Source organism: Mauremys mutica, chromosome 8, assembly GCF_020497125.1.
Source record: "Mauremys mutica isolate MM-2020 ecotype Southern chromosome 8, ASM2049712v1, whole genome shotgun sequence".
NCBI classification, from domain to species: domain Eukaryota; kingdom Metazoa; phylum Chordata; order Testudines; family Geoemydidae; genus Mauremys; species Mauremys mutica.
In genome coordinates, this window is record NC_059079.1 from 110,684 (window position 1) to 138,355 (window position 27,672).

At 49.5% G+C, this 27,672-nt stretch overlaps 1 protein-coding gene across 3 annotated transcripts; it reads right to left on the reverse strand.

Moving 5' to 3' along the window:
- Positions 1 to 585: 585 nt before the first annotated feature.
- Positions 586 to 27,537, reverse strand: LOC123376650 (ATP-dependent DNA helicase PIF1-like). 3 transcript variants are annotated; one of them, XM_045028835.1, is made up of 12 exons: positions 26,698 to 27,537; positions 15,958 to 16,087; positions 11,401 to 11,526; positions 11,113 to 11,266; positions 9,142 to 9,256; positions 8,960 to 9,066; positions 8,016 to 8,155; positions 6,084 to 6,190; positions 5,010 to 5,097; positions 3,942 to 4,087; positions 1,873 to 2,061; positions 589 to 1,520 (listed from the first exon to the last, which is right to left on the reverse strand). In XM_045028835.1, the coding sequence occupies exons 1-12, from the start codon at positions 27,268 to 27,270 to the stop codon at positions 1,464 to 1,466; spliced, it is 1,932 nt and encodes a 643-aa protein (XP_044884770.1). In that variant the 5' UTR covers positions 27,271 to 27,537; the 3' UTR covers positions 589 to 1,463. The 3 variants fall into 3 exon arrangements, with proteins under 3 accessions (XP_044884771.1, XP_044884770.1, XP_044884769.1); XM_045028834.1 differs by having other exon boundaries at positions 26,683 to 27,537; XM_045028836.1 differs by lacking the exon at positions 1,873 to 2,061 and having other exon boundaries at positions 586 to 1,520; positions 26,683 to 27,537.
- Between the last annotated feature and the right edge of the window lie 135 nt (positions 27,538 to 27,672).

A 27,672-nucleotide genomic window follows, 5' to 3' on the forward strand; every position in this document is an offset into this window, starting at 1 on the left:
CCCAACCCTACACACTACCCCTAAACCCTAACCCCAACCTATCAGGTACCTGTGATTCCCCAGGCACTTTAAGCAGCTCTGATCAATAACAGACATATGTTTCTTGCATTGCTCGCAGGGTTTGAGGCCTGAAGACAAGAGCATGACCTCATGGACTGCCTGACTAATAACCTATACTAAGAACTATTAAAACTACTACTAAACTACACCATCTATAGTAAAACTATACACATTAATAAAAGCAACAGAAAACCACTCTGATAAGAACAATTTGCTAGAGCACGAGGCCATTCCAGCACCATCACTGGCGGTAAGAAGGAACTTATCCTAGCGCATATGCATGCAACTCTAGAGGGCAACAGAGGCAGCTCTATGGCTACCCCTGGGAGAAAAAATTCTAGCACCCATGCATGTGGCAAACACACACACCTGACAGGGAAGGGACATGAGCAAGCACTTGAAGAAGAACAAGCCTTAAGTCATTCTCTCCAATTTATCAACATCATAATGATGGTGTATTCCAGGTGACTAAAATGTTACTTTGCTTTGAAAAGGCTGTACAGTCTCACTACAAACACTTACTGGAGTGCATTGCTCCCTATGATGAAGTCTGTCTCAGAGTTGGACTTCAGCTTGACATGGTGCAGCGAGCCCAGGAGAGAAATAGGGGTTTCTGGAGCCTGTAAGCTCAGCCTTGGAGTCCCTGAGCCTGCCTTTGTAGAAAATGGTGGATCCTTGGGGTCCAGTAAACTAAGGAAATACTCCTAGGAAACTGAAGCTGGGTAATACCCAGAGCCTGTGAAATCATGACATACCCTTAATCCCCTCTACCCCGACTTCTAGTACTTGCTATGACAGATTGCAGTAGGTACCATCCTTTTATTGTCAAAGAACCAGCAAAATTAAGAGGACAGTTTATAACTCCACATAATTTCACCCAGCAGTAAGACTAGTGAACCCTCTCTACATCAACCGGTGACACAGATAGTATACAATGGCTCTAAAGCCAAGGTGCACCTTACTTGACCTGCAGAGTGACATCCTGATTGTTAACACTTCTTCAGCTGGAGATAGCATACTTGTAGCACCAGCATTTCAATTGCTCTTCAGTACCCTTTCTGTGTGATGACAGCCACAGCTAGTAGGCTCCAGTTCAGGGGAATAAGGGGGAGAGCCACATCTCATTTCTCCTCCAGGTTGCCACGGACAAGTCCCACATTTCCTGATGTATGCATACTTGTGTAGAGGGGCCAGGTGTGAGGCTATCCTCAACCCTAAACCAACAGGACGTAAGAAGAGGTAGAATTTCCCCCCCAAAAGTTAACTGCCTGAACATCTAGTGTTTTCACAGTGGGCAGGTGTGCCCTTTGAGCCAATGAAGCAAAATTTCACCAGTGGTATAAGATGTGCACAACAGCTGGGCTGCTGAAACCAGAACAGTCTGCTTGTGCCTCATGGTATCCTCAGCTAGATTTCCAATTCTCCTTCTCCTCTGCTTCAGTGCATCTGTGTAGAGAAGCCTAGGGGAAAAACAAAGATTTCCAGTGAATCATTTCTCATTTAGTCCTTCTATGGAAAGGGGAAGGATTGGGCCTAGGGAACTCTCACCTCCATTCTGTGCAGTGGATCAGTTAGTGGGCTGTAATCTGAATATGACTCATCATAGACTAAACATGCTTCTTTCATCCATAGTGCTAAACATCCTTCTTCTATCACATGCTTCCCCCGTCTATTCTTTCCTGCCTTTCCCCAATCCTGTCCCTCCCATCACTACCTGCTGCTCCTCTGCTTTTTGGAGGGACTGTTCAGATTCTGAGTTTCAGTGCCTGTCCCTCCTTGTGACAGGCTGAGATCCTCAGTTGCTGAATTTACCTGAAATAGAAGTTCTTTCTGTAAGTGACTGTAGAACTGTAGCACGTACGGATTGGCTCTCACAATGTTGGGATCAAAATCCAAAACCCGGAGGCCCTCAAGGTTACGGGCTCGGGAAAGGGCTACATAAGCCTGACCACTTTCAAAGACACGAGACAGGGAGATCTCCACACAGTCTAATGACATGCCCTAGTGCATGAAAGACACAGGTAAAAGCAAGTGAGCTCGCAACACAAAAGCCATCCCACACATCACCCCCATCCCCAATATCGTGAAGAACTGTCGTATGAGTGTCAGGAAAACGCTGCTCCTATTAATATCTAGCCCTTCCCAATGCAAAGGGAACTTCTCTATGAACTTAGCAAGAAGTAGATCAATGGGGTTGAAAAAGGATTTCCTGGGGACATTTAGGTGAAATGGAGCAGGATTGTCCTTAGTCCCTCTTCTAACTTCCTCTTAGACTTCTACAGAGAATTCTGGTCTCCCATGGCTAAGAAAGATTAATTCAAACTGGAACAGGTGCAGAGAAGGGTTACTAGGATGATCAGAGGAATAGAGAACCTACCTTATGAGATGAGATTTAAAGAGCTTGGCATGTTTAGCCTAACAAAATGAAGGCTATGGGGAGAACATTATCCCTCTGATGTACTTAGAGAGAGCAAACAGAGAGGGGGAGAAGTTAAGGGTTAATGCTGATACAAGAATGGTGTGACCCTACACACTGACTATTGGAATAATCTTTGAACACAATAGGCTTTGTGAGGTATCATTTGAAAACTAAATTTGCTAGTCAATAATATCATGGTGAAATGTATGCAGCAATATTGTTTGTGAAGTTATGAATTATCCCTATATGATGTTAGCACATGTTCAAAACCAGACAACAGTACCTAGACAAAAGTTGTTAAACAAGTTATCCTAAATAAAGGAAACTGAGGTTATTCACCTTGAACTGTATATGTGGGGTCCCTATCTGTATTCCACTGAGGATTTTATGCATGCGCCTGGAGCTGGAGCTTTTGAAAGTAGTACTGTTTGGTGGTCCATGCACACACCCTGCACTGCCTCATGGTTTTGTTCAAGGCACTAAAGTGTGTGGCGGGCTGCCGGCGTCTCCAGTTCCTTCTCCACTGCAGACCTATCTGATCTGCAGCAGAGGGGAAGTAGGGTGGGCAGTGTAACACAGATAGGGACCACACATCTAAAAGACTTTCCAGTTACAGGTAAGTAACCTTGTTTTCTTCTTAGAGTGATAGCAAGAGTTTCTTGAATTTTAGCATAGAGGACCAGGAACAACAGTCACAGGGACTTAGCAGTGCCTGGTGGTTGGAGATCCTCAACTGAAGGCCCCCCCGTCGAGTATATTTTTCTCCAACAGGTCCATTTTCCTGGCTTCCTTTGCCTTAGGCGGAGGGTCCTTGCTGCCCTTATCTTTCCTGCTCATTAGCAGCAGGTGCCTATCTACCACACTATGAGGGCACCACTCCAGGGGGCACCAGAGCTGACCCGACGGATACCACTAGGGAAAAAGCTTTCAGCAATTTGCTTATGTTTTAGACTTTTAGATGTAGGTTTTCACTTTTATTTGCTTGTAACCATTTTTAAACTCATATTTGAATTCACTTAATCTTCTTCTTTTGTTAATAAACTTTATTTTTAACCTAAACCAATCCAGTGCTCTGTTTAAACTGAGCCATTTGATAACTCCAGTTAAAGTAACAAACTGTTGAATACATGCCTACAGAGTGAAAAAGAAAGATGGTTTAACTCCAAGACACTGAGTAATGTTTTCAGGCCTGTTGGCTGCTGTTCCAGAACCGTGAATGGTAGTACCCTTTGAGCCAACATACCTTAACCAAGGCAAAGGGAGGAAGAGGAGGCAGTTTCCTTCCTCCCTGTCATCAGCAGTGCAAGCATCCTTAGGCAACCCTACCCCCAAAACCTCCACTTCCCCCAACCCACACAGGTGCCCTGGGGCTCCCCTCTCCCGCTGCCAGTGGCACAAGCACCCTAAGAACATAAAGGTAAAGGAGAATACTTTTCGTGGCAGTCTCTATAAAAGCACTAACCTGGCTCTTGTGGATGGATATGGCCCATGCCAATTTTAGCGGCAACTGTTGACGACTCAGATAAATTCCAGATGGACCTTTGAAGACCCATCGCTCCAGCCTGATTACCTCTGTGACCCCACAAAGAAACCTCACTCTGGGCAATCCTGGGAGAGAGAAGAGCAGGTCAGAATAAGGAATGTCCCTCTGATACCAGCATTCCCAGGAAGCAGGAGCCTAAAATTGCCCTTTTCCCATCCCTTCCCATTTCAGACCAACTCTTCCATGGGCCTTGGGGCTCTATTTATAAAAGCATAACTCAGTTTTGCTGCTCCTCTAGCACAGTGGTTCTTGCTGGAGGGTGTGGGGGGAAATAGTTCAATGGTTTGAGCATTAGCCTGTTAAGGATTGAACTCACAACCCTGGGTTTGAGGGGGCCATTTAGAGATCGGAGACAAAAATCTAACTGGGGATTGGTCCTGATTTGAGCAGGCGGTTGGACTAGATGACCTCCTGAGGTCCCTTCCAACCCTGATATTCTATGATACTATGACCCTGTAAAGCATTCAGAGAAGGCCCCCTTAAGTAGGAGAATGAACAGAACTATTTACCAGGCCAGAAACAGAGCAGAGAAAACATGAAATAGTGGGTGGAGGGTTGGAACACTGCATTGCTGAAAAGCTACATTTGTTCTTGCTATTGGAAAGATGTACTGTTGCAAGGAGAGAGCATGAGTGCGCATGGTCAGAAACCAGGTGAGAACAAGCATGCAGAGCCAGAGAATGATGAAATACAGAGCAAACCTTTAAGCAGCTATACCTGGGAGCTTGGCCTGATCCTTGGTTCTCACAGGTAGAGAGAACTTGATGTTGCAGAAATGATTACTCTCCCACCCAGGAATTGCAGTAGGACTAGCAGCTGCCACTGGCAAACAGTCATAAGCACATCATATAGGGTTGCCAACCCTCCAGAATTGTCATGGAGTCTCCAGAAATTAAAGATTAATCTTTAATTACAGGTTATGTCATGGGATGAAGTCTCCCAGAATATATCCAACCCAATCTGGCAACCTTAACATTATATACTCACCCTTCCCTTCAGTTTCAAATTCAACCACAACCCCTCTTGCCCCATTCACCAGACCCCGGGACACATCCAGGTTCTTAGTAAGAATCACCTAAAATGCAAAGGAAAGATGGATAGATTTGTTTGGTGCCCCTGCCTCACAGCCCTATTCATTCACCTGTCTTGCTCCAGTTCTGCTCCTACATCACAGGCTTCAGAATAATTGGCTGATACTGTTAATGCTTCTGTAGGACCTAGCAACAGTAGATGGAATCACCTCACAGTGAAGCCATCCCAGAGCTCCTCCCTCCCCAGGGCTCTCAGGTGTTGAGCCGCACAGGGCACAGATCTCATCACCCCTTTACTCTGTGTGAAATTGCTCTGGGAAGATTGTGAATTAGTTCTGTCTACAACCGAAGTCACATATTAGTGACACTTGGATCTCTGAGAAGATTTCTCCCCACACTCCAGAAGCTTACAGGGACTTTAAAGAGACTGAAAGTGGCCAGGGAACAATTCTCCAATCCAGACAGTGATGGGCCATTGTAAGCAGGCCTATGGTGCCCCTCAGCCCCAAACCCTGGTGTACAGGTGATGGGAGGCCAGAGCCTTAGCACATGGTGCTGCAGGGATTCCAAGCTGTGCCACAGTCCATAAGAAGCGTAGCTCTAATTTATGCTGGGAGCTGAGCAGCCTAGAATCCAGGCAGCACAAAAGTGGCTTTAAGCTTACTTTTCCTCCAGTCCCCACCCCATCTGTACTTAGTGTGATTCTGTGCTGTGCATCCAAAGTCTCTTTTTCATTGGACAGAGAGGAAGCAGTCACCTTGGTCAATCAGTCTTCAAGCAGAGATTGAGACTTTGAATTTAAACCAAGTGGCTTTCATCCACCTGGATCAGACTGCAGAAAAGGTGAAGGACATCTTATAAATTAATGTAATAGACTGTTTGTTTAGAACAGCCTGGGGTCTGAGGGGTGCTTCCATTTCACACCCAGTCCACATCCCTGTGCTGTTATCCTTAACTCTTTCCCCAAATACTGACTCTAATCCTTCTGTTCTGTTGGCCATTACTCCCCATAGAATATGCATATGCTCACCTGGGCTCCTGGTTTCAACTGAATACAGTGACTTACTGGACACTGAGCATCAATTGCTTTGACTAGCATGGGATCGCTATCCACAGCCTCATAGGAGTGCATTTCTCCTGGTGAGGGAGGAAGCAATACAAACATGGGCTTACTATCAGAATGATCACACAACAAAGTCCCTAAATATGGGGAAGACTTGGCACTACTCCAAACAGCAGGTTTCTCCAGACTGAGCCAGAAGGGTTCTTAGTTTCCATTCTGAACTCAGTCCCAGAAATCCTGCTCTCCACATAACTCTTGTATACCCTAGAATACCCTAGAAAGGATCTCTTCCAGTAGCTTCCAAGAACAGAAACCCCCTGGTGGCTCTCTTACCACCTGCTCCAATTTACACCTTCCAGAGATTGTGGATCTGAAGGTATGTCTATACTGGAATAGAAGTCCAGGCTTAGTGGGACTCAAGTCAGTTGACCCATGTTAGGGAACCCTGGGATGGAGCATCTACATTGTATTTTAACCCTTTGTTAAGATTTTTCTAACCCATGCTTGAATCTGGCATGCACACTGCAGACCCAAGTCAATGTAACCACATCCCAGAGTCCCTCGTGCTCTATTCCCCCACCCACAAAATAGCATGTCCGCTCTAGCCCCAGGACCGTGGTGTACTGTGAGAAAACTTTACTGCCTGCCTTGCATGTTACAGGAAGGTTGAACAGCCCACCAACCTAGCCTGCTGAGCAGTCATTTTTGGTCTGCTACTGGAGCCACAACATGGAGAAGGCACCTTTTGATTAACTTCTCTTGCTTGCATTTTCACTTCTGTGTCAGGAAAGTGACAGAACAGTCATGAGGCTCTGGTGGATGTTTCGGCACTGTTTTCTGTCCCACAAAAAGGTCTATTTTTAATAGTGTAGATTGCAGATTACTGGGATAGAGAGGACTAAGGAAGTTATCCCATGGAACTATGGGATACTTCTGGCTGATTCCTGGGACCCAAGTCAAGTGGGGCTTAACTAGAGCTTGCACCCTCCAGCCAAGCAGCATTCTGGGATGCTGGGTCCGAGCCCTCGGTTAGTGCAATTACAGTGTAGATGCAAGTGGGGGTGGGAGGACTTGATCCTGGGGTCAAGCATGGATTTATGTTGCAGCACAGATGTGCCGAGAGGCCAGGCACTGAGGAGTCAGACTCCAATTGCAGCTTTAAGAGTGTGGCCACCTCTTCTTGCTCTGCTTCCCTCTCACAAACAAAGCAACCATGAAAGGAAATTTAGCACAGAGAGGCTTTGGAGTCGGCAGTTTCTGCTCCAAGATGAAGCAGTTTCTATAACAGACCTGCATGTCCCGGGAGTCTCCAGCTTGTAGACCCCCATTCCAGCACCCAGCTCCCTGATAAGTCTCTGGCTTCAGGACAGTTGCTAGAATAATGGCAGACCCTCTTCCCTTTTATGCCTTTGCCGATGGATGAATGCAAGACCACCCAGAGACAGCTAGGGGAGACTCTCTGGGCAAGAAACACTTAACTAGCACTGAAACAGAAGCAGCAGACTGTGCACTAGCACCTCCTTAGAAGAGCCAGGCCTGCATGAGGTATTGGATGGGAGAGGAGACTAGGAATGGGGGAAATTAATGAATTGAGGGGCTGGACTGGGTCTACAGCTGATTGGAGTGAAATATGAAGGTGTGTAATAGGACATTTGTTAGGCATAGTTTATGCAGATTTTACATAGCATAGATTACCACCTGTATGAATTATGTTTTGTTTTTTTTAAACTCTAGGCAGGTCTGACCCTACAATAACCCCTCATATCCACAATGCCAGCAGGAAGAGGTTGCAACAAGAGCAGCTTGAGCTCCACAATGCCAGTTCTCCGTTACTAATTATCTACAGTGTCCCCTCCTCCTGCTGAAATTAACAGCTCTTTTCTCCCCCAGGGTGTTTACCTGGTAACTGTTGCAACCGTCTCTCATTTGTTAGTTCCACATCATCCTTGTGGGTGCAGAGACGAGTTGCAAGGATCCCATCTCTCTCAACCCTGTTGGTAGCTGTTTGCAGCAGCTGCCTGGTGACTTCATCTGTGCACCTGGTGGAGATTGGGGGGAAAATAAGTACCATAATAGTATAACAAAAGAATAAAAAAAGTTTAAAGTCTCCAACAGGAAATGTCAGGGGAGAAATGCCAAGACTAGTGATATCTATTGTACATCTTGGGCAAACACCACAGGGTAGGAAGTGAGAGTTATTTCAACTTGTTCATACAAGCCCTGCTCTCCACACACCCAGTGGCCTTATCTATCCTACTAAGGTTCTTAAGGTCTCCCACCACTGCTCTAATGGAGTTTCTCTGGGACTAGTCATAGTGGGAGCACAAATGTAAACAGGCCATTACATTTAAGCCACTGTATTGTTCCAGACCTGTGCTGACTGCTAGATCTACTCTGTTGCCCCTATCAAAGTTGCTGCACTGATGTAACAATAAGAGATTGTTAACTAACAATGTTATCAGTGTCATTGAAAGGATCCATATGGGATTTCATGAGATATCACCAACACTTGTTACCCCTTGGATGATTTATTCACAAGGTGGATGCATGTGATAAGCACATTCTTGTCCCCTCCGCCCCATCTCCTCCCCATTTCCTAATGCCCATGGTTGCCACCTGCTAGAGCAGCTCATCACCCACACAACCTTATACAGAGACAGGGAAGGACAATTCCAGGTGTAGGATTAGGTTCCAAGGAATTGAACATCAGGTTTAATTTGTTAATTTTATACCAGCATTGCCATATTGTTCATATGTCTCAAGACCATTAGATCCATCAACAATCAGCACAGCAAGTAAAATGAACACCTTCGAGCAGAGTGTGACTATGAGTGATACCTTACCTGCCCAGGCGGATTGTACGCAGGAGTGAGATGAAGCTCTTTTCAGTCTGTCTCCGCACTTCTGTCAGCTCCATGTTCACATGGATGCATTTCCTCCAGCTCTCTGCCTGTGAATAAGTTGTTAATTCATTAGGAGACAGCCACAAACAAAGTCTGAAGTAGTGGATAGGGATGGTTCACACCTGGAAGCAGAACTTGGTTTCCTCATTGCCTTTGCTGACTGGTGGCAGTTGTAAGAAGTCCCCACAGATGATCAGCTGTATTCCTCCAAATGGGTCATCCCGTTTCCTGACGGCTCTGTAAGGGGAATGATAATTTAATATTTTCATTAATGACCTTGGCATGAAAAGTAGGAGTAGTCTCATTACATTTGCTGATGACAAAAAGTTGCAAGTTCTCATCAATACAGAGGATTTGTCAAGAACAAGCCATACCAAACCAGCCTAATGTACTTTTGACAGGTTTACTGGCCTAGTGTATGTGGGGAAGTTGCATACATGATATCTTGATTTTAGTAAGGCTTTTGGCACATCTCCACATGACATTGTCATAAGCTAACTAGGGAAATGTGGTCTAGATAAAATTACTATAAGGCAGGTGCAAAACTGATTGAAAGTCCTTATTGTAAGAGTAGTTATCAATAGTTCACCGTCAAACTGGGTGGATCTATCTGGGGGACTCCCACAGGAGTCTTTCCAGGATCCAATACTGCTCAATATTTTCATTAATGACTTAGGTGCTGGAATGGAGAGTATGCTTACATACAGGGGTGAAAGTAATATTAAACATTTACTGGAACGGGGGCCAGGCTCTGGATGGAAGAGGCAAGGCTAGAGGGTCAGCCTCCCCAAGCCAGCCCATCCGCACTACCTGGCCTGTGCCACCTGGGGCTTCAGCAGCAATTGAAAAGGGCCCAGGGCTGCTGCTGCAGCAGCTGGACCCTGGGCCTCTTTCAATCACTGGCCCTGGGACAGCTGCCCCTTTTGCCCCCCCACCGCCCTCTGCTGACTGGGAAAGGGGCACTGATGCTGAAGTGCTGCTGTGGCAGCACTTTAACATCAGCTGCATATGAGCCAGCAACAGCTTCTTATCGGTATGCTGTACCGGCCCACTTTCACCCCTGCTTACATATAATATACAATTTGTGAATGACATCAAGCTGAAAGAGGTTGCTAACGCTTTGGCGGACAGGATTAGAATTCAAAATGACATTGAAAAATTGGAGGATTGGTCTGAAATCAACACAGAAGACAATAAAGAAGTGCAAAATACTACAATGAGGAAGAAAAAAAATCAAATACACATCTACAAAATGTAGAATAACTGGCTAGATGGTTGTACTGCTGAGAAGGACGTGGAGGTTATAGTGGATCACAAATTGAATAGAAGTCAACAATGTGATGCAATTGTGAAAAAGGATAATTTAATTCTGGGGTGTATTAAGAGGAGTGTTGTATGTAAGACATGAAAGGTAATTGTCCTGCTCTACTTGTGACTGTTAAGGCTTCAGTTGGAGGCCTCAGTACAGTTTTGGGAGTCACATGTTAAGATGGAGAAAAATTGGAGAGAGCCCAGAAAAGAGCAACAAAAATAATAAAAGGTTTAGAAAATCTGATCTATGAGGAAAGTTTAAAAAATCTGGGCAAATTTAGTTTTGAGAAATAAAGACTGAGGCGGGACCTGATAACAGACTTCAAATGTGACAAAGAGCTGCCATACAGAGGATTGCATTCAATTGTTCTCCATGTCCACTGAAGGTAGGACAAGGAGTAATCAGTTTAATCTGCAGCAAAGAGATTTAGATTAGATATTAAGAAAATCTTTAACTAGAACGATAGTTAAGTACTGAATTAGGCTTTCAAGGAAGGTTGTGGAATTTCCTTCATTTTAAGAACAGGTTGGACAAACACCTGTCAGGGATGGTCTCTGCCTATGTGGTCCTGTCTCAGGGCAGGGTGGTTGGACTATATGACCTCTTGAGGTCCCTTTCTATGATTCTATAATCCAGAGCCTCCCAGCTACTCTAGCCATTAGCAACCTTACCTCTCCCATCTGTTACTGTATTGAGAAGGCAATCTATGATCCAGGGAACTTTATCGGAGTTATAAGGACTCTCTGCTGCTGCTCTCTGCATGCTGCTGCATGACTCTCACCTGGCTACTGCCTCCAGCTTATCAAAAAACTTGCCCTCCACCATTGAAATCTCATCAATAATTAAATGTTGGCAGCTCAACCAATGCTGACGTACTCCAGTTCTTTGAGCCAACTCAATACACTGATCTAGCGGAGCTTTCCCAGAACCAATACCTAATGAAAGAAGAGAACAGATTAAGTATCATCTTTACCAGGATGCCAAGAGTTCCCACGTCCTTTCCACTCTCATCTTCCCCAGAGCATAGCAAGCCAGGGAAGGTTCTCAAGCAGAAAGTTATCTTCCTTACCTGCAAAGGCATGGAGCGTGGTGCCACCAACATGACAAGCTGCCACTCCTGTGCTGGCTGTAGCATAGGTGCTCTTTGGGGGGAGCGAACCCACAATCTTTTTCAGCAGATATGACTTCCCAGTCCCTTTTAGAAGAGTATAAAAGTTCTTTCAGAAAGAGGCTTTCCCCTGACACCGGTAGAGAGAGATCCCCAAAACACATGCAGTTTGAATTCCAGTCCCAAATTCCTCCTAATACCACCCTCCATTCTGCTCATTCAAAACCTCACATGTCCGAAAACACTAGGAACAAAAGAAAATAACAGCCCGACTACATAGCACTCAAGTAGTTGAAAAACCAACCTTGTCAGGAAAGGGTTGGCTCTGTTTGACCATTTAGATAAGATGGAGTTTAAGGGTTATTGGCCCCTCCCATTTAGGGTGCAATAAACTCCCCACACTGGAACCCAGTCATGGAGGAGAAACCATGGTAGCTATAAGAGTATCTTAGTTAGTGTCATCATTTATATTGGCAAAAACCTCTCCCCAATACGGATGATTTAAAAGATTTCACTTTTTGCTAAAGTTGAATTGTTCTTTCCCTCATTCCACTTTTTAATGTGCGTCTTTGATTAAAGTTTCTCCCTTATACCAAAAGGGAACTCTGAAGCATCACTAGGCACAGCTACACTTGGACAAAAGGCTTGACCCATTGCACATCTGCACTAAGCATTACAGAGCGCATAGGTTGCAACAGTGCCAATTCCCAGTGTTAAAAAAATGATTAATCAAGCCCCCAAAATCATGAGATTACTTTAAAACAAAAAAAGCACATCACTAGATTTTAAAAAATAAGTGAGTTCTCTTAATTGCCTTCTGGTTTAAGAACCTTTAGGCTTCTCATTTGATGCTTTGCTCAGCAACTATGAGAACCAGAAACGTCACTTAAAATTAAATGAGATTCTCACATAATCACGTGACTTCAGGGGCTGGGTATTTAAACAAACCAAACAAAAAACAGACTTGTGGCTTTTTTTGTTTTGTTTTTTTTAATCACAAGAATTGGCAACACTGGTGCAAGTAAGATTGTGATGCCTTGTTTTGACAAGCTATAAGACAACAACCCAAAAATCTCTGCTCCCTTACAAGACCATATGGCTTTAATAAAATTAAAAAAAAAATGGGTGGGTGGGGGAGATGTGAGGTATGAGACAGGGCATATTTAAAGACAGGGCCTTAAGCATGAACCTCATCATGCTAAAGAAGTGCTTAGCTACGTCCTCCCCCCAGGCCTCCCTATTACTATAGACAGGGGCACATCAGCACGCATTAATGAAGACTCAGGTTTCTGTACTACTTTTTGTAGTAATTTTCCTCTGTTGATATTCACTCCCTCTTGTCAACTGTTGGGAATGGGCCACATCCACCCTGACTGAATTGACATCATTAGCACTGACCCCCACTTGGTAAGGCAACTCATCTTTTCATGTGCTGTATATTTATAGCTGCCTACTGTATTTTTCACTCTGTGCATCTGATGAAGCGGGTTATAGCCCACAAAAGCTTATACCCAAATAAAATTTGTTACTCTAAGGTGCCACAAGGACTCCTCGTTGTTTTAGTCTTACCATGGAGTCACAAACAGTCCCCATGGGCGTTCCAGTCTATCTTACCACCCAGGCAAGATGGGCTTAGTGATAGATGGTTACTTTACAAACAAACACACCACAATATTCAGGTTCAGGGCCGGTGCAACCATTTAGGAAACCTAGACGGTCGCCTAGGCTGCTAGGATTTGGGGGGGCAGCATTTTCTTCAGCAGCGACCACGGTGGCCAGATCTTTGGCCGCCCCAGTCGCTGCCGGCATTTAGGAGGAGGGAACTAGGGTAGGGGAGCGTGGGGAGGGCCGCCTGCAGCAAGTAAGGAGGGGGGGGAAGGCGGCATGCAGGGGAACTCCCCGCCCCAGCTCACCCCTGCCCCGCCTCCTCCCCGAGCACACCGTGGCTGCTTCACTTCTCCCGCCTCCCAGGCTTGTGGCGCCTAAACTGATTGGCGCCGCAAGCCTGGGAGGCGGGAGAAGTGAAGCAGCCATGGCGTGCTCGGGGATGGGGCAGGGGTGAGCTGGGGCGGGGGGGTGCCTCAGGGCGGAGGGTGGGGAGTGGCACCTCAGGGCAGGGGCCCGGGGACGGTGCAAGGTGGAAGTTTCGCCTAGGGCGCGAAACATCCTTGCACCAGCCCTGTTCAGGTTACTCCCAGTCGCAAAGGACCAGTCACTTATGCCAGGTCAATTTGTACCTTAGATCTCACACCAAAGACAACGCTTGTATCCAATCGTATAGTAAACTATCCAAGCCTTAAAGATTTAGTAATTAAGAAATGAGAGAATTATTGCAAGGTTAAAGCAGGAAAACATACACACAAATGAGTTGCAGTCTATGGTTTCAAAAGGTGACAGTTGTAATAGTCTGTCAGCTCTGACTGTCTTTTAGGGCTAACGTGGGTTAAAACTGGGCATCTCTGCTTCTGTTTCATAGTTCTGGTCCTGTGAGAGTCCAAACAGTAAGACAGATGAAAAATTTTGATTACTTTTATTTCATTCTTCCACAATTCAAACAGATGAGACAAGCCCTTTTGCACATAGCCTCTTCATGGGAGTAGGGGCAATTAAGTATTGTGATGTTCCACAATGGCCCACTTAGTTTTGATAGGCCTTCTTGATGGGCAGGAGATGATCCCTCCTGACTGGATTCACAATTTAAGCAAACTATTTTTTTTATAGTTCCAAAGCAAAAAATTTCTCACTTATAGAATGTGATATTATGAAACACTTGCAAATTGCTTCATGCTTTAAACAGTAAACACATTGTTATAAATCCAATACCCATCTTAACCAGACTCGGGTGAAACAGACTGGTTTCTAACAATCAATTTGTCAGTGCTCAGCTTGGGGGTGTGACACTGGCAGACCAGGTGCCAGCTCTTGCCAACACAAAACTGGTGTAGGAAGGGGTGTCACCAATGCTCCTAAATGTGGCTCAGAGTCCCCCTATTCTGGATAAGGCATCCGCCACTACATTTTCTTTCCCCTTGATAGTGACTATTTTTCCATGTCAACTTCCTGTAGAGCTAGGGTCCAATGTAATAATCTAGAAATTGGTTCCCTTAGCTCAGTGTAACCATATTATAGGGGAATGATCTGTCAAAACCTTATTATACAAATAAGGTTGAAGTTGCTTAACAGACCAAAGAATGGCATCACATTCCTGCTTGGTAACAGCATAGTTCTGTTCAACGGGGGTCAGTTTGTTACTCAATAAGGCAATGGGGGCCTCCTGTTTCCCACTCCAGCCTGCATCAGCACCACACCTAACCCAGTGTTAGAAGCATCAGTGCACAGCACAAATAGGGTTGCCAACTGTCTAATCACACAAAGCCAAACACTCTTGCCCCTCCCCCTTCTGTGAGGCCCCACTCCCGCTTACTCCATCAGTCACTCAGTCTCCTCCACCCTCACTCATTCTCACCAGGCTGGGGCAGGGGGTTGGGGTGCAGGTGCAGGCTCCAGCCAGGCAGCGCTTACCTCAGGCAGCTCCTGGGAAGCATGTCCGGCTCCTAGACTCAGGGGCGGACAGGCGGCTCTGCGCACTGCCTCTGCCTACAGGGACATCCCCTGCAGCTCCCATTGGCTATAGTTCCCAGGCAGTGGGCAGCACACAGACCCCCTGGTCACCCCAGCACCTAGGAGCTAGAGGGACTTGCCAGCAGTTTCTGGGAGCCACACGAAGTCAGGGCAGGTAAGGAGCCTGCCTTAGCCCCATGGCGCTGCTGACCAGACTTTTAGGGGCCTAAAATCTCCCAGATTGACCTCAGTAGCCACTGGGAGATCATGGCCCAATCCGAGGATTGGCAACCCAAAGCACAAAAGGGTTTGCTGAAACCGGGTCTGACTAAAACAGGTTATTTAGACAAAGCCTCTTATATGTCCTGGATGCTTTTCTAACAGACTTCTGATCATACCACCTGATCTGGTTTCCCCTTTTTTGTAAGGTCTGTTTTGTGGGAGGCCACTATGTTGCTAAACCCCTTTACAAACCTCCAGTAATAACTGACCAGATCGATAAAGGATTGGAGCTGCTTCCTGGTTTGTGAGTTAGGCAGACTTCAAATGGCTTCTACTTTTAAAGGGCCAGAGCAAACAAATCCACTGCGCATACTGTGTTGGATTAGACTTTTTTTCCCAGAAAGGAGTTCTCATTAGTGCTATCACCAGTGTAGCACCACTGTTGATAGCACTAATAGAGATGGGGAAAAGAGGGCATTTTAATCACCGAGTAGATTTAAACTGACATTAATAAAGTGACAGAAGCTGCTAGTGCTTTCACTATATTACAGCTGCACAGGCTCAGATGAACCAGTGGGAGCACGGGTGTGAAACTTTTGCTAAAACTTCAGTGTCAGATAGGCCCAAAGTTTTCTTGGAGCTCACAATACCAGACTAAAGCTTTTCAGCCCTAATTTGAGTGCAGTTAGGACATGTGGGGTAACCTTGCTTCACTTCAGCTATGCAGTTTCTCACCAGCACTGCCTGTAAAGAAGACGTTCTTTCCACTCAGCACTGCACTCAGCACAATGGACTGTTCCTGAGAGAGTCTCATCCGTGAATGCATTAGCAGAGATAGCTTCTTTGAGCATTTCATGTCAGCTGCCTGAAAGGAAGAAGTCACTTGTACAGTAACCAAAATTTTTTTTTAACAGCAGCACATACTCTGCAGGCCTCATGGACCTTTAAACTTTTGGAGGAAATGTTCTCCCATATACCTTTTCCCCATGGGGATTACAGTGGGAAAAAGACGGTTACTCACCTGTAGTAACTGGTGTTCTTCGAGATGTGTTGCTCCTATCCATTCCATTGTAGGTGTGCGCGCCGCGCGTGCACGGTTCTTCGGAACATTTTTACCCTAGCAACTCCGGCGGGCCGGCTGGCGCCCCCTGGAGTGGCGCCGCCATGGCGGCTGATATATACCCTAGCCAGCCCGTCCGCTCCTCAGTTCCTTCTTGCTGGCTATTCCGACAGTGGGGAAGGAGGGCGGGTCTGGAATGGATAGGAGCAACACATCTCGAAGAACACCAGTTACTACAGGTGAGTAACCGTCTTTTCTTCTTCGAGTGATTGCTCCTATGCATTCCATTGTAGGTGATTCCCAAGCCTTACCTAGGCGGTGGGGTCGGAATGAGACGTGGCAGAGTGTAATACCGCAGAGCCGAAGGCTGCGTCGTCTCAAGACTGCTGCACCAACGCGTAGTGGGAGGCGAAGGTGTGGACAGAAGACCAGGTGGCCGCTCTACAGATGTCGTGGATGGGAACATGGGCCAGGAAGGCGGCCGACGAGGCGTGCGCCCTGGTCGAGAGTGCAGTGAGTCGGCACGGGGGGACGCGAGCAAGCTCGTAGCACGTTCGTATGCAGGCCGTCACCCAGGAGGAAATCCGCTGTGAAGATACCGGCTCGCCTTTCATGCGGTCTGCGATCGCTACAAACAGCTGGGTCGAACGCCGGAAGGGCTTCGTCCCGTCAATGTAGAAAGCGAGGGCCCTGCGGACATCCAGGGTGTGGAGCTGCTGCTCACGAGGTGAGGCGTGCGGCTTCGGAAAGAAGACCGGGAGGAAGATCTCCTGGTTGAGGTGGAAGGCCGACACCACCTTGGGGAGGAAGGCCGGGTGTGGTCGAAGCTGCACTTTGTCCCCGTGGAAGACGGTATACGGGGGACCGGCCGTCAGGGCGCAGAGTTCCGAGACTCGCCTGGCGGATGTGATCGCCACGAGAAAGGCCGTCTTCCAGGAGAGGTGGAGCAGAGAGCACGTGGCTAAGGGCTCAAAGGGCGGGCCCATCATCTGGGCGAGAACCAGGTTCAGATCCCAAGTCGGAGCAGGAGGACGCACCTGAGGGTAGAGACGGTCTAACCCTTTAAGGAAGCAGGCTACCATTGGGTTGGAGAAGACGGAGCGGCCTCCTATAGCGGGTCGAAAGGCCGACAGAGCTGCCAGGTGCACCCTGAGGGACGAGATCGCGAGACCTTGACCTTTCAGGTACCAGAGGTAATCAAGGACGGTCTGGATGGGTGCCGAGAAGGGGTTAAGACTTTGCTGGTCACACCATAGCGCAAAGCGTTTCCACTTTGCGAGGTAAGTAGAGCGCGTGGAAGGCTTTCTGCTTTCCAGCAAAACTTGCTGCACCGCCGCCGAACATCCTCTCTCTGCGTCGGTCAACCACTCAGGAACCAAGCTGTAAGATGCAGCGACTGCAGGTTCGGGTGACAAAGCCTGCCAAGGTCCTGAGTGATGAGGTCCGGCCATAGCGGGAGGGGAATGGGCTCCCGAACCGACAGCTCGAGCAGCATGGTGTACCAACGTTGTCTTGGCCATGCCGGAGCGACGAGTATTACGCGAGCCCTGTCCCTCCGGAGCTTGAGCAGTACTCGGTGGACGAGCGGGAACGGAGGGAACGCGTAAAGGAGGGACTCTGTCCACGGCCGGAGAAACGCATCCGAGAGGGAGCCTGGAGCTTGACCTTGGAAGGAGCAGAACCTGTGGCACTTCCTGTTGGCCCGGGAGGCGAAGAGGTCTATCTGGGGAAACCCCCACCTCTGGAAGATCGCGTAAGCCACATCTGGGCGAAGGGACCACTCGTGGGAGGCGAAGGACCTGCTCAGACGGTCGGCCAGCGTGTTCTGTACTCCTGGCAGAAAAAACGCTTCGAGGCGAATCGAGTGGGTCACGCAAAGGTCCCAGAGGAGCATCGCCTCCTTGCAAAGCGGGGAGGATCGAGCTCCGCCCTGCTTGTTGACATAGAACATGGCTGTGGTGTTGTCTGTGTACACCGCTACACAGCGGTCCTGAAGGTGAGTCAGAAAGGCGAGACACGCCAGACAGATCGCTCTCAACTCCCGGACGTTGATATGGAGGGAGAGCTCCTGGGCTGACCAGAGGCCCTGGGTGTGCAGGTCTCCCATGTGAGCCCCCCATCCAAGCGCCGACGCGTCCGTGGTCAGGGTGATCGACGGGCGAGGAGGGCGGAACGGAACCCCTGCGCAGACTGTCTCCGGATCCAGCCACCAAGTGAGCGACTGGAGAGCGGGACTGGGCACCACCACCACCATATCTAGTGGGTCGCGCTGAGGGCGGTACACTGATGCCAGCCACATTTGGAACTGGCGAAGTCGCAGCCTTGCGTGCGCGGTCACAAACGTACACGCTGCCATGTGACCTAGGAGACGTAGGCAGCACCGCACTGTTGTCGTTGGAAAGGCCTGCAGTGACCGTATCAGGGAGGCCGTCTCGTGCCGAGCCCGAGGGAGGCAGGCTCTGGCTAGAGTGGAGTCGAGGACGGCTCCTATGAATTCCACTCTTTGAGTCGGAACTAAGTGGGACTTGTCGGCGTTGACAAGGAGGCCGAGAGACCGAAACAGCTGCAGTATCTCGGACACCTGAGCTGCTACCAGGTCTTGGGTACGACCACGAATCAGTCAGTCGTCGAGATATGGGTACACATGAATTCAACGACGATGGAGGGCTGCGGCCACGACCGCCATGCATTTGGTGAATACCCTCGGTGCGGTGGAGAGGCCGAAGGGTAAAACCGCAAACTGTAAGTGGGTCTCGTTGACCATAAATCGCAGGTAGCGTCTGGGGGGGGGGGGGGTGGTAAATCACCACATGAAAGTAAGCATCCTTCATGTCGAGGGTGGCAAACCAGTCTCCCGGATCCAAGGAAGGGATAATGGTCCCCAAGGTTACCATCCGAAACTTGAGTTTGCAGAGGTATTTGTTTAGCTCCCTGAGGTCTAAGATGGGACGAAGACCTCCTTTCGCCTTGGGGATGAGAAAATACCTGGAGTAGAATCCCCTGCCCCGCCTGCAGGGGGGCACCTCCTCGATGGCACCCACGCTCAAGAGAGTCTGGACCTCTTGTAAGAGGAGTTGCTCGTGAGAGGGGTCCCTGAAGAGGGACGGGGAAGGTGGGTGGGAGGGAGGGGGCGAAATGAACTGTAGGCGGTAGCCGTGCTGAATGGTGTTGAGCACCCAGCTGTCTGATGTTACAGAACACCACGCCTGAAGGAAGCGGGAAAGACGACTTGAAAACAAAGGGGATGGATCCTGGGGTGAGAGTGGTGCGCCGTCCTCGGGCGTCCCATCAAAAGGTCGGCTTGGGGCCTTGAGGGGCCTTGGACGAGCCTTGGGACTGGTTACGACGCCCACCCGATGGTCTGCGGCGGAATGGGGCCCTGCGGTTATTAAATGGCCGAGACCTGGCTTGCGGCCCGGGCCGATAGGGTTGTGGCCGGAAGGGACGCCTCTGAGTGGCCGGTGTATGCATCCCCAAAGTGCGTATTGCCACTCGTCCGTCCTTCAGGGTCTGAATCCGTGTGTCAGTTTTCTCGGAAAACAGGCCCTGCATTTCAAAGGGGAGGTCCTGGAGGGTATATTGCACCTCCGGTGGCAAAGTGGATGACTGCAGCCATGCAATGCGTTGCATGGTTACACCGGACGCCACTGTCCTGGCCCCCGAGTCCGCTGAGTCGACCGCTGCTTTAATCAGGGTCCTGGAGACCAGCTTGCCCTCTTCTAGGAGGGCCGAGAATTCTCGACGGGAGTCTTGTGGGGTGAGCTCCGCGAATTTCCCCAGGCATCCCAGGATGTTAAACGTATACCGGGATAGCAAGGCCATTTGATTTGCGATGCGGAGTTGTAGGCCGCCCGCCGAGTAGATCTTGCGTCCCAGTAAGTCCATGCGTTTGGACTCCTTAGACTTGGGCGCAGCTGCCGGCTGTCCATTACGCTCCCGGTTGTTCACGGACTGTACTACTAAGGAGTCCAGTGTAGGGTGCACGTAAAGGTATTCGTACCCTTTAGGTGGTACGGAATATTTCCTCTCCACGCCGCGTGCCATGGGAGGGACGGAGGATGGCGACTGCCAAATGGCGGCATTGTTCCGCTGGATTGTGCGGATGAACGGCAGCGCCACTCTCACGGGGGCGTCTGCTCCCACAACATCCGTGATGGGGTCATCCACCTCCTGGACGTCTTCAACGGGTAGGTTGATGGCTTTCGCTACCCTCCGCAGAAGGTCCTGGTGCGCCTTCAGGTCAATAGGCGGGGGTTCCGATGGTGATGCCCCTGCCACAGCCTCGTCGGGAGAGGAAGACGAGGATTGACCTGTAAGCACCTCTTCAGGTGCCTGCTCAGCCTCTGGGCGATCAGGTGCCAGTGTCTCATGCCCCAACAACGTGCCGTGAGTGGCGGTCCGTGGCGTTGGAGACGGGGGTGGCCTGCTGACAGTGGCCACCGGCACCGAGCGTACCAAGCCAGGCTGTCTCGGAGGAAGGGGAGGTCCCTGCTCATGTTGGGCCCAGGGCACCCAAAATCCCCACTGCTGGGGTCCATGGTCCTGCGGCAGAGACCCCGCTCTGAAGTCTACCGTGCTGCCCTCAGGAGAAGCCACTGAGGGTTCCCTCGAAGGCCAGGGAGGAGCCGTTGCGGTTCCCGGGCGGACGTCCGGTGCCGGAGTAAACTGCCGCTCCGGTGCCGTCGGACGGTGCCGGTCGTCATGCGGTCTGATGGGCGAACGGGATCTGCGCGAAGCGCGGTGCCGGGAGCTCGACCGGCGGTGCCGGGAGTCAGACCTGGATCGGGAGCGACGTCGCCGTGAGCGGCTGCGAGATTCTCGATATCGCCCGCGATGCCTGGAGCCGGACCTGGCGCGGTGCCGGCGACTTGGTGACCGGGACCTAGAGCGCCGCCGGGAGTGCGACCGGTACCGCAATTGCGAGCGGTACCGGGACTGCGACTGGTGACACGAAGGGGAGCGGCGTCTCGACGTTGACCGTCGTGCGGCTCGGCCCCGGTGCATTGGCGACCGCCGTCTAGAGGGAGAACGGGAGCGAGAGCGAATCATGGAGCTCCGATCACCTCGGCCGCCAGGAGAAGGAGGGCGCATCAACAGTGGCTTTCCGATGGATTTCACTGTCCACACCGGCGGTGCCGGAAGCTGACGGCCCGTATCAGCAGTGAGGTCGATTAGCTCCCTCGCCGTCGCGAACGCCTCCGGCGTGGATGGGAGCCTCAGCTCCTCCTCGGTCGGCACCGGGGAGCTGGGCGGTGCCGGACTCGACGGCCCTTGAGGCGCCGGAGTCGACGGCCCGGTGCACTTCTTGTGCACTGCCTCAGCCTGTACCGTTTTGGTCGGTGGCGGCTGGACTAACGGCTTCTGCTGCTGTTTCACAGTGGCCGTCTTCGGCACCTTTTGCTTCTTCCTCGGGGAGAGCGAGCGGTGCCAGGTCTTCGGAGCAGGGTGCCGAGACATGTCGGTACCGGAGCGGCTCGGTGCTGCCGGTGCACTGCTCACGGAGGCCGGTGCCGAAGGAGCTGGTGCCGGAGGTTGGAGAGCCGACTCCATAAGGAGCTGTTTCAAACGAGAGTCCCGCTCCTTCCTCGTACGAGGCTTAAAAGCCACACAAATGGGGCACTTATCTGTCCTGTGCGACTCTCCGAGGCAGCGGAGGCAGGAGTCGTGCGGATCACTCACTGGCATCGGCCGCTGGCAAGCCACGCAGGGCTTGAATCCCGGTGCTCCGGGCATAAGCCCGCACCGGGGCGGAAGAAGAGGGCTAACCCCTCTAATTCCCTAACTATTACACTATACAACTAACTAAACAACTATAACAAGAACTGTAACGAAATACTAACAACTATGTACACTAAACTATGGAGAAACGCTAGGGCTGTGGAGGTAAGGGAGCACTCCACTGTTCCTACTAACCGTCACGGGCGGAAAGAAGGAACTGAGGAGCGGATGGGCCGGCTGGGGTATATATCAGCCGCCATGGCAGCGCCACTCCAGGGGGCGCCAACCGGCCCGCCGGAGTTGCTAGGGTAAAAATGTTCCGAAGAACCGTGCACGCGCGGCGCGCACACCTACAATGGAATGCATAGGAGCAATCACTCGAAGAAGAATAACTGGTGCTGTTCTACCCAAAATTTCAACTGCTAAAATGAGCGCCAGTGAAATAATTGCATTGCAATTTATTTGCACTGTTGGTGTAGCTATGTTGGTTCCAGCATATTAGAGAGACAAGGTGTGGGTATGTTTACACCATGGGATTATTCGATTTAACAGACACCGGTATTTGGAAACAGCTTGTATAAAGTCGAGTGCACGCGGCCACACTAAGCACATTGATTCGGCAGTGTGCGTCCATGTACCGAGGCTAGCATCAATTTCCAGAGCATTGCACTGTGGGTAGCTATCCCATAGTTCCCCGCAGTCTCCCCCGCCCATTGGAATTCTGAGTGGAGATCACAATGCATGATGGGGCAAAAACAGTGTGGTGGGTGATTCTGGGTAAATTTCATCAGTCAATCCTCCCTCCGTGAAAGCAAAGGCAGACAATAATTTCACGCCCTTTTCCCTGGATTGCCCTGGCAGACGCCATAGCACGGCAACCCTGGAGCCCGTTCAGCCTTTTTTCACTGTTACCGTATGTCTACTGGATGCTGCTGACAGACGCAGTACTGCAGTGCTACACAGCAGCATCCCCTTGCCTTTGCAAGTTAGCAGAGACGGTTCCCAGTCATATTCTACCGTCTGCTGCTGTCATGGGTGCTCCTGGCTGGCCTCAGTGAGGTCGGCCAGGGGCACATGGACAAAAATGGGAATGACTCCCCAGGTCATTCCCTTTTTTAAGTCTTGTCTAAAGGGTAAGTCCTGCCTAGAATATCAGGCAAGTCAGCTTCTATTCAGCTTGGAAAATAATAGACTAAGGGGGGATATGATAGAGGTATATAAAATCATGAGTGATGTCGAGAAAGTGGATAAGGAAAAGTTATTTACTTATTCCCATAATACAAGAACTAGGGGTCACCAAATGAAATTAATAGGCAGCAGGTTTAAAACAAATAAAAGGAAGTTCTTCTTCACGCAGCGCACAGTCAACTTGTGGAACTCCTTACCTGAGGAGGTTGTGACGGCTAGGACTATAACAATGTTTAAAAGGGGACTGGATAAATTCATGGTGGCTAAGTCCATAAATGGCTATTAGTCGGGATGGGTAAGAATGGTGTCCCTAGCCTCTGTTTGTCAGAGGATGGAGATGGATGGCAGGAGAGAGATCACTTGATCATTGCCTGTTAGGCTCACTCCCTCTGGGGCACCTGGCATTGGCCACTGTCGGTAGACAGATACTGGGCTAGATGGACCTTTGGTCTGACCCGGTATGGCCATTCTTATGTTCTTAAGTCTACTAAAGAACCAGAGAGGCAAACAGCTGCTCCAGGTCAGAGCCCCAGACATCCCACAGAAATGATGAGCTGCATGCCATTCTAGGGGGTGCCCCTGCAACAACCCCACCCATTGCTTCCCTCCTCCCCCACCCCTCCTGGGCTACCGTGGCTGTTATTCATGCATTCTTTATTACACAAATGGAGGGATAAGAAACATTGACTTTATTGCATCTGCAAGCAGAGATAAAGGGGGGGGAGGCAGCCTCCAGCTGCTATGATATTCCAGGCAGGACTGAATCTCCAGGATGTAGCCCTAAGGATTAATCTGTTGGTCTGTATAAAATGTCTTTTTGATAAAAGTGTGTAGGCTGCATAGATTAATAGAATTTGCAATAAGCTGTAATGCAAGATACCTAGAAGCTTCTAGGCCAGACATCCTGGCCTATTTCCTTTGTGACGCTGAAAGCAACCTTTAAGACCCTTACTCAGAAAAGTAATAATAGGAGACAAACCTAAGCAAATTGTCTAGGGACTTTTTGAATGTCTGCTAACCTTTCACCTAGATAGGGTGAAAAGTGGGGTTTTTCTGACCACAAAACTAACACGTACACCATAAGATACGTGCATAGCTGTCATTAATACGTACACAAAAGGTCAGCCTATGAAAACAGGTACCCTCACCTTTCCATGGGGGAAAGACAAATTTGGGCATAGGAGGAAGGATTTCTCCCTATAAAAAGGGTGACAATCCTCCATTAGATAGGCAATACATCTTTCTATTCTTGTCGTCTCAACCTACTTCGAAGCCTCTTTCTCCTACGAAAGCTGTCAATACTAAGCCGTAGTATTAAGTCTTTTCACAGCTGTAAGTATGAACTAAGTCTTATTTCTGTTTTACTTTAAAACATCTAGTTTAAAAAAGGGGTTAACTCATAACCAGTTTCTTTATAACTAAACTTCCTCTATCAAAGGTGTGAAAATTCACTCTAGTACTACTGTTGCAGAGTGCATTAAGAACTGTGATATTTTGTAACTTTGTAATCTCAAACTGCTTTTAACATTTTACATTTACTTCTTGTTTCGTTGATTTTAAATAAAAGGTCTTGTTTGACTAATTCTGTCTCAGTGTAGTTTTCTGTCACATACCCCAATCTCCTTGTATAAATTCTGTGAAGCCTGATTCAAGACGAACTTTATCTTCTGATCACACATATTGGCGAGCCATACCCAGATTATTAATATCTATTAAATTATTATTAATATTATTAATTAATTAGAAAATTAATTATTAAATAAAACTAAATTAAGTGGATAAATTCCACTGTCCCTACTAACCCTCCCCAAATCAGGCTACAAGGAGACAAAGCTTAAAGAAGGGAATGACCGGGAGTCATTCCCATTTTTGCCGAGGCGCCCCCAGCCGACCTCGCCGAAGCCAGCCAGGAGCACTCATGGTACAATATGACTGGTATCCGTCGTCATCATCCCGTCTGCCATCAGAAAGGGAAGGGAATGCTGCTGTGTAGTGCTGCAGCACCGCGTCTGCCAGCAGCATCCAGTAGACATACGGTGACATTGAAAAGAGGCGAGAAATGATTTTTTCCCTTTTCTTTCACCGGGGGCGGGGGGGGCTGATGACATATACCCTGAACCACCCACGACAATGTTTTTGACCCTTCAGGCATTGGAAGCTCAGCCAAAAATGCAAATGGTTTTCGGAGAGTGAAGGAACTGTGGGATAGCTAGAGTCCTCAGTCCCCCCTCCCTCCGTGAGCGTCCATTTGATTCTTTGGCTTTCTGTTACGCTTGTCTCAGCTCCTTAAGTTTTACGCAGCACTGAGAGTCCCTTTGTGGCCTCTGTCTATCATAGCCTTGGAGATTTTTTAAAATGCTTTGCCATTTTGTCTTTTGGAACGGAGTTCTGATAGAACAGATTCATCTCCCCATACGGAGATCAGCTTCAGTATTTCCCGTACGGTCCATGCTGGAGCTCTTTTTTGATTCTGGGACTGCATGGTCACCTGTGCTGATGGGCGATCCATGCTGGGCAAACAGGAAATGAAATTCAAAAGTTCGCGGGGCTTTTCCTGTCTACCTGGCCAGTGCATCCGAGTTCAGATTGCTGTCCAGAGCAGTCACAATGGTGCACTGTGAGATAGCGCCCGGAGGCCAATACCATCACATTGCGGCCACGCTAACCCTAATCCGAAATGGCAATACCGATTTCAGCGCTACTCCCTTCGTTGGGGAGGAGTACAGATATCAGTATAAAGAGCCCTTTATATCGATATAAAGGGCTTCATTGTGTAGACGGGTGCAGGGTTAATGCGATTTATCGCTGCTAAATTCGATATAAACTTGTAGTGTAGACCAGGCCTGAATGAGGTAATACCTTTTATTGGACCAACTTCTGGTGGTGAGAGAGACCAGAAGAGCAGCTCTGTGTAACTCAAAATCTTGTCTTTCACCAGCTGAAAGTTGGTCCAATAAGAGATATTATCTTTTGCAATGTATTGTCATTGTTAGTGTTCAAAGTCAGTGTTATTTACATGAAATGGAACAATTGACTTCTATCAGATACTGTCTAGATTAGGAAAATATTTAGCAATTTCATTGGTTAACACTTTACATACATTTTTAACCATCCCTTTGGATAGCCCTTTCCATTGAATACACTCAGCTAACGTTTTTTAAACACCACTGTCTTTTTCTATTCTACTTAGTTCCTTGTGCTTAAAAGCACGTTAATTAACACGTATTAGTCAATGTATTTGCTAGACACGCCCTATTTTTCTAGTCTAGATAATGGCCTCCGATCTACTGATGCAGGCTGTATGCAGAGTGAGCAGCACCCAGCACTCCAGGCTTTCTTTCTTTGCACACAGTATTTAAGATGTGGGCATACCACTGAGCCACAAAGGATCTCCCTCCTCCGCTGCCCAAGCCATGAGAGCACTCAGCAATTCCCCCTCCCGCAAGTCTCCTACCTAAGCCATATCCCAAAGCGGTCCTCCACCCCCTACCTACCTGGGGATCTCTTACATCGCTTGCTTCAGCCGATTCCGTCCTGGCTCTTTTCCGCGACTTGCTCCACAGACCGCTGTTCCCTCGGTCTCTCGGGGCCTGCCCTTTCACAGGCGTCGCCTCGCCGCTCGCGTGGGCCCGCTGATCGCAGACCTGCTGCACGTCCCGGGCCTGAACTGGGCTGATGGTGTCGAAGGTCCGCGGAAGACTGCACAGCAGCCGCGCCCGCTCCGTGACGGTCTTCGCTCCCTTTCCCGCCGCCTCGCGCTTGATGCGCAGTAGCCGGAGGAAGCGCCTGAGGCTGTCGGGGGGGCAGTTAGCGATCAGCAGCTGCACTCGCGCGGGGCCCAGCTGCAGGCTGCTTTTCCCGTCGCGCACGAAGCGCGTGAAGAGCCGCACCTCCCCGCGCAGCGCGAAGCTCTGCGGCGCCCGGCCGTCGCTCACTTGCAGCACCAGCTCCCGGAACTCGTTCCGGCCCAGGGCTAGGGAGGCGTCGCGGATCACCCGGCGCTTCGGCGCCTGGCCGCTCGGGCACAGGCGCTCGACAGTGACACTGCAGCGGATCCGAGCGTCCAGCTCCGCGCCCTGCATCGTCTCCCAGCGCTCAGCCCGGCCGGAGCCCGGCGTCCGCCCTGCCCAGGTGCCGCCCCGCCACCCCTAGCAGCCCGCGTCCAGCCGCCTCAGCTCCCCCGCTTGGCCGAGGCCCCGGGTCAGTCTCCTTCCGAGCCAGGGGCAGCAATGCTGGCGCGGCGCGGCGGGGCGGGGCTGCCAAGCGCTGGCGGAGGATCGGGACCCGGCACAGCGGGGCGGGGAGTCCCGCCTCTGGCCGGCGAATCTCGCTCTGCGCTGGGGACTCAAGCGGCCGCTATACGCCGCAGACGGAGATTAAAAAATGCCGGCTGGGAACATAGCCAATCAGCAACGGGACTTTTAACTCGAGAGCCAATTGGAACTGGGGGCGGGGCTTTGCTGATCAAGGGGCGTGGTCTGAAT

What these genes read in the sequence shown, in the direction of transcription:
- LOC123376650 (XM_045028834.1), bottom strand. Translation starts at nt 27,270, where the DNA reads ATGCAGGGCGCGGAGCTGGACGCTCGGATCCGCTGCAGTGTCACTGTC. An exon ending in CACGCTCCATGCCTTTGCAG is followed by an intron (nt 11,267 to 11,400) that starts GTAAGGAAGATA and finishes TTCTTTCATTAG; the next exon opens with GTATTGGTTCTGGGAAAGCT. An exon ending in CGTACAATCCGCCTGGGCAG is followed by an intron (nt 8,156 to 8,959) that starts GTAAGGTATCAC and finishes AATCTCCACCAG; the next exon opens with GTGCACAGATGAAGTCACCA.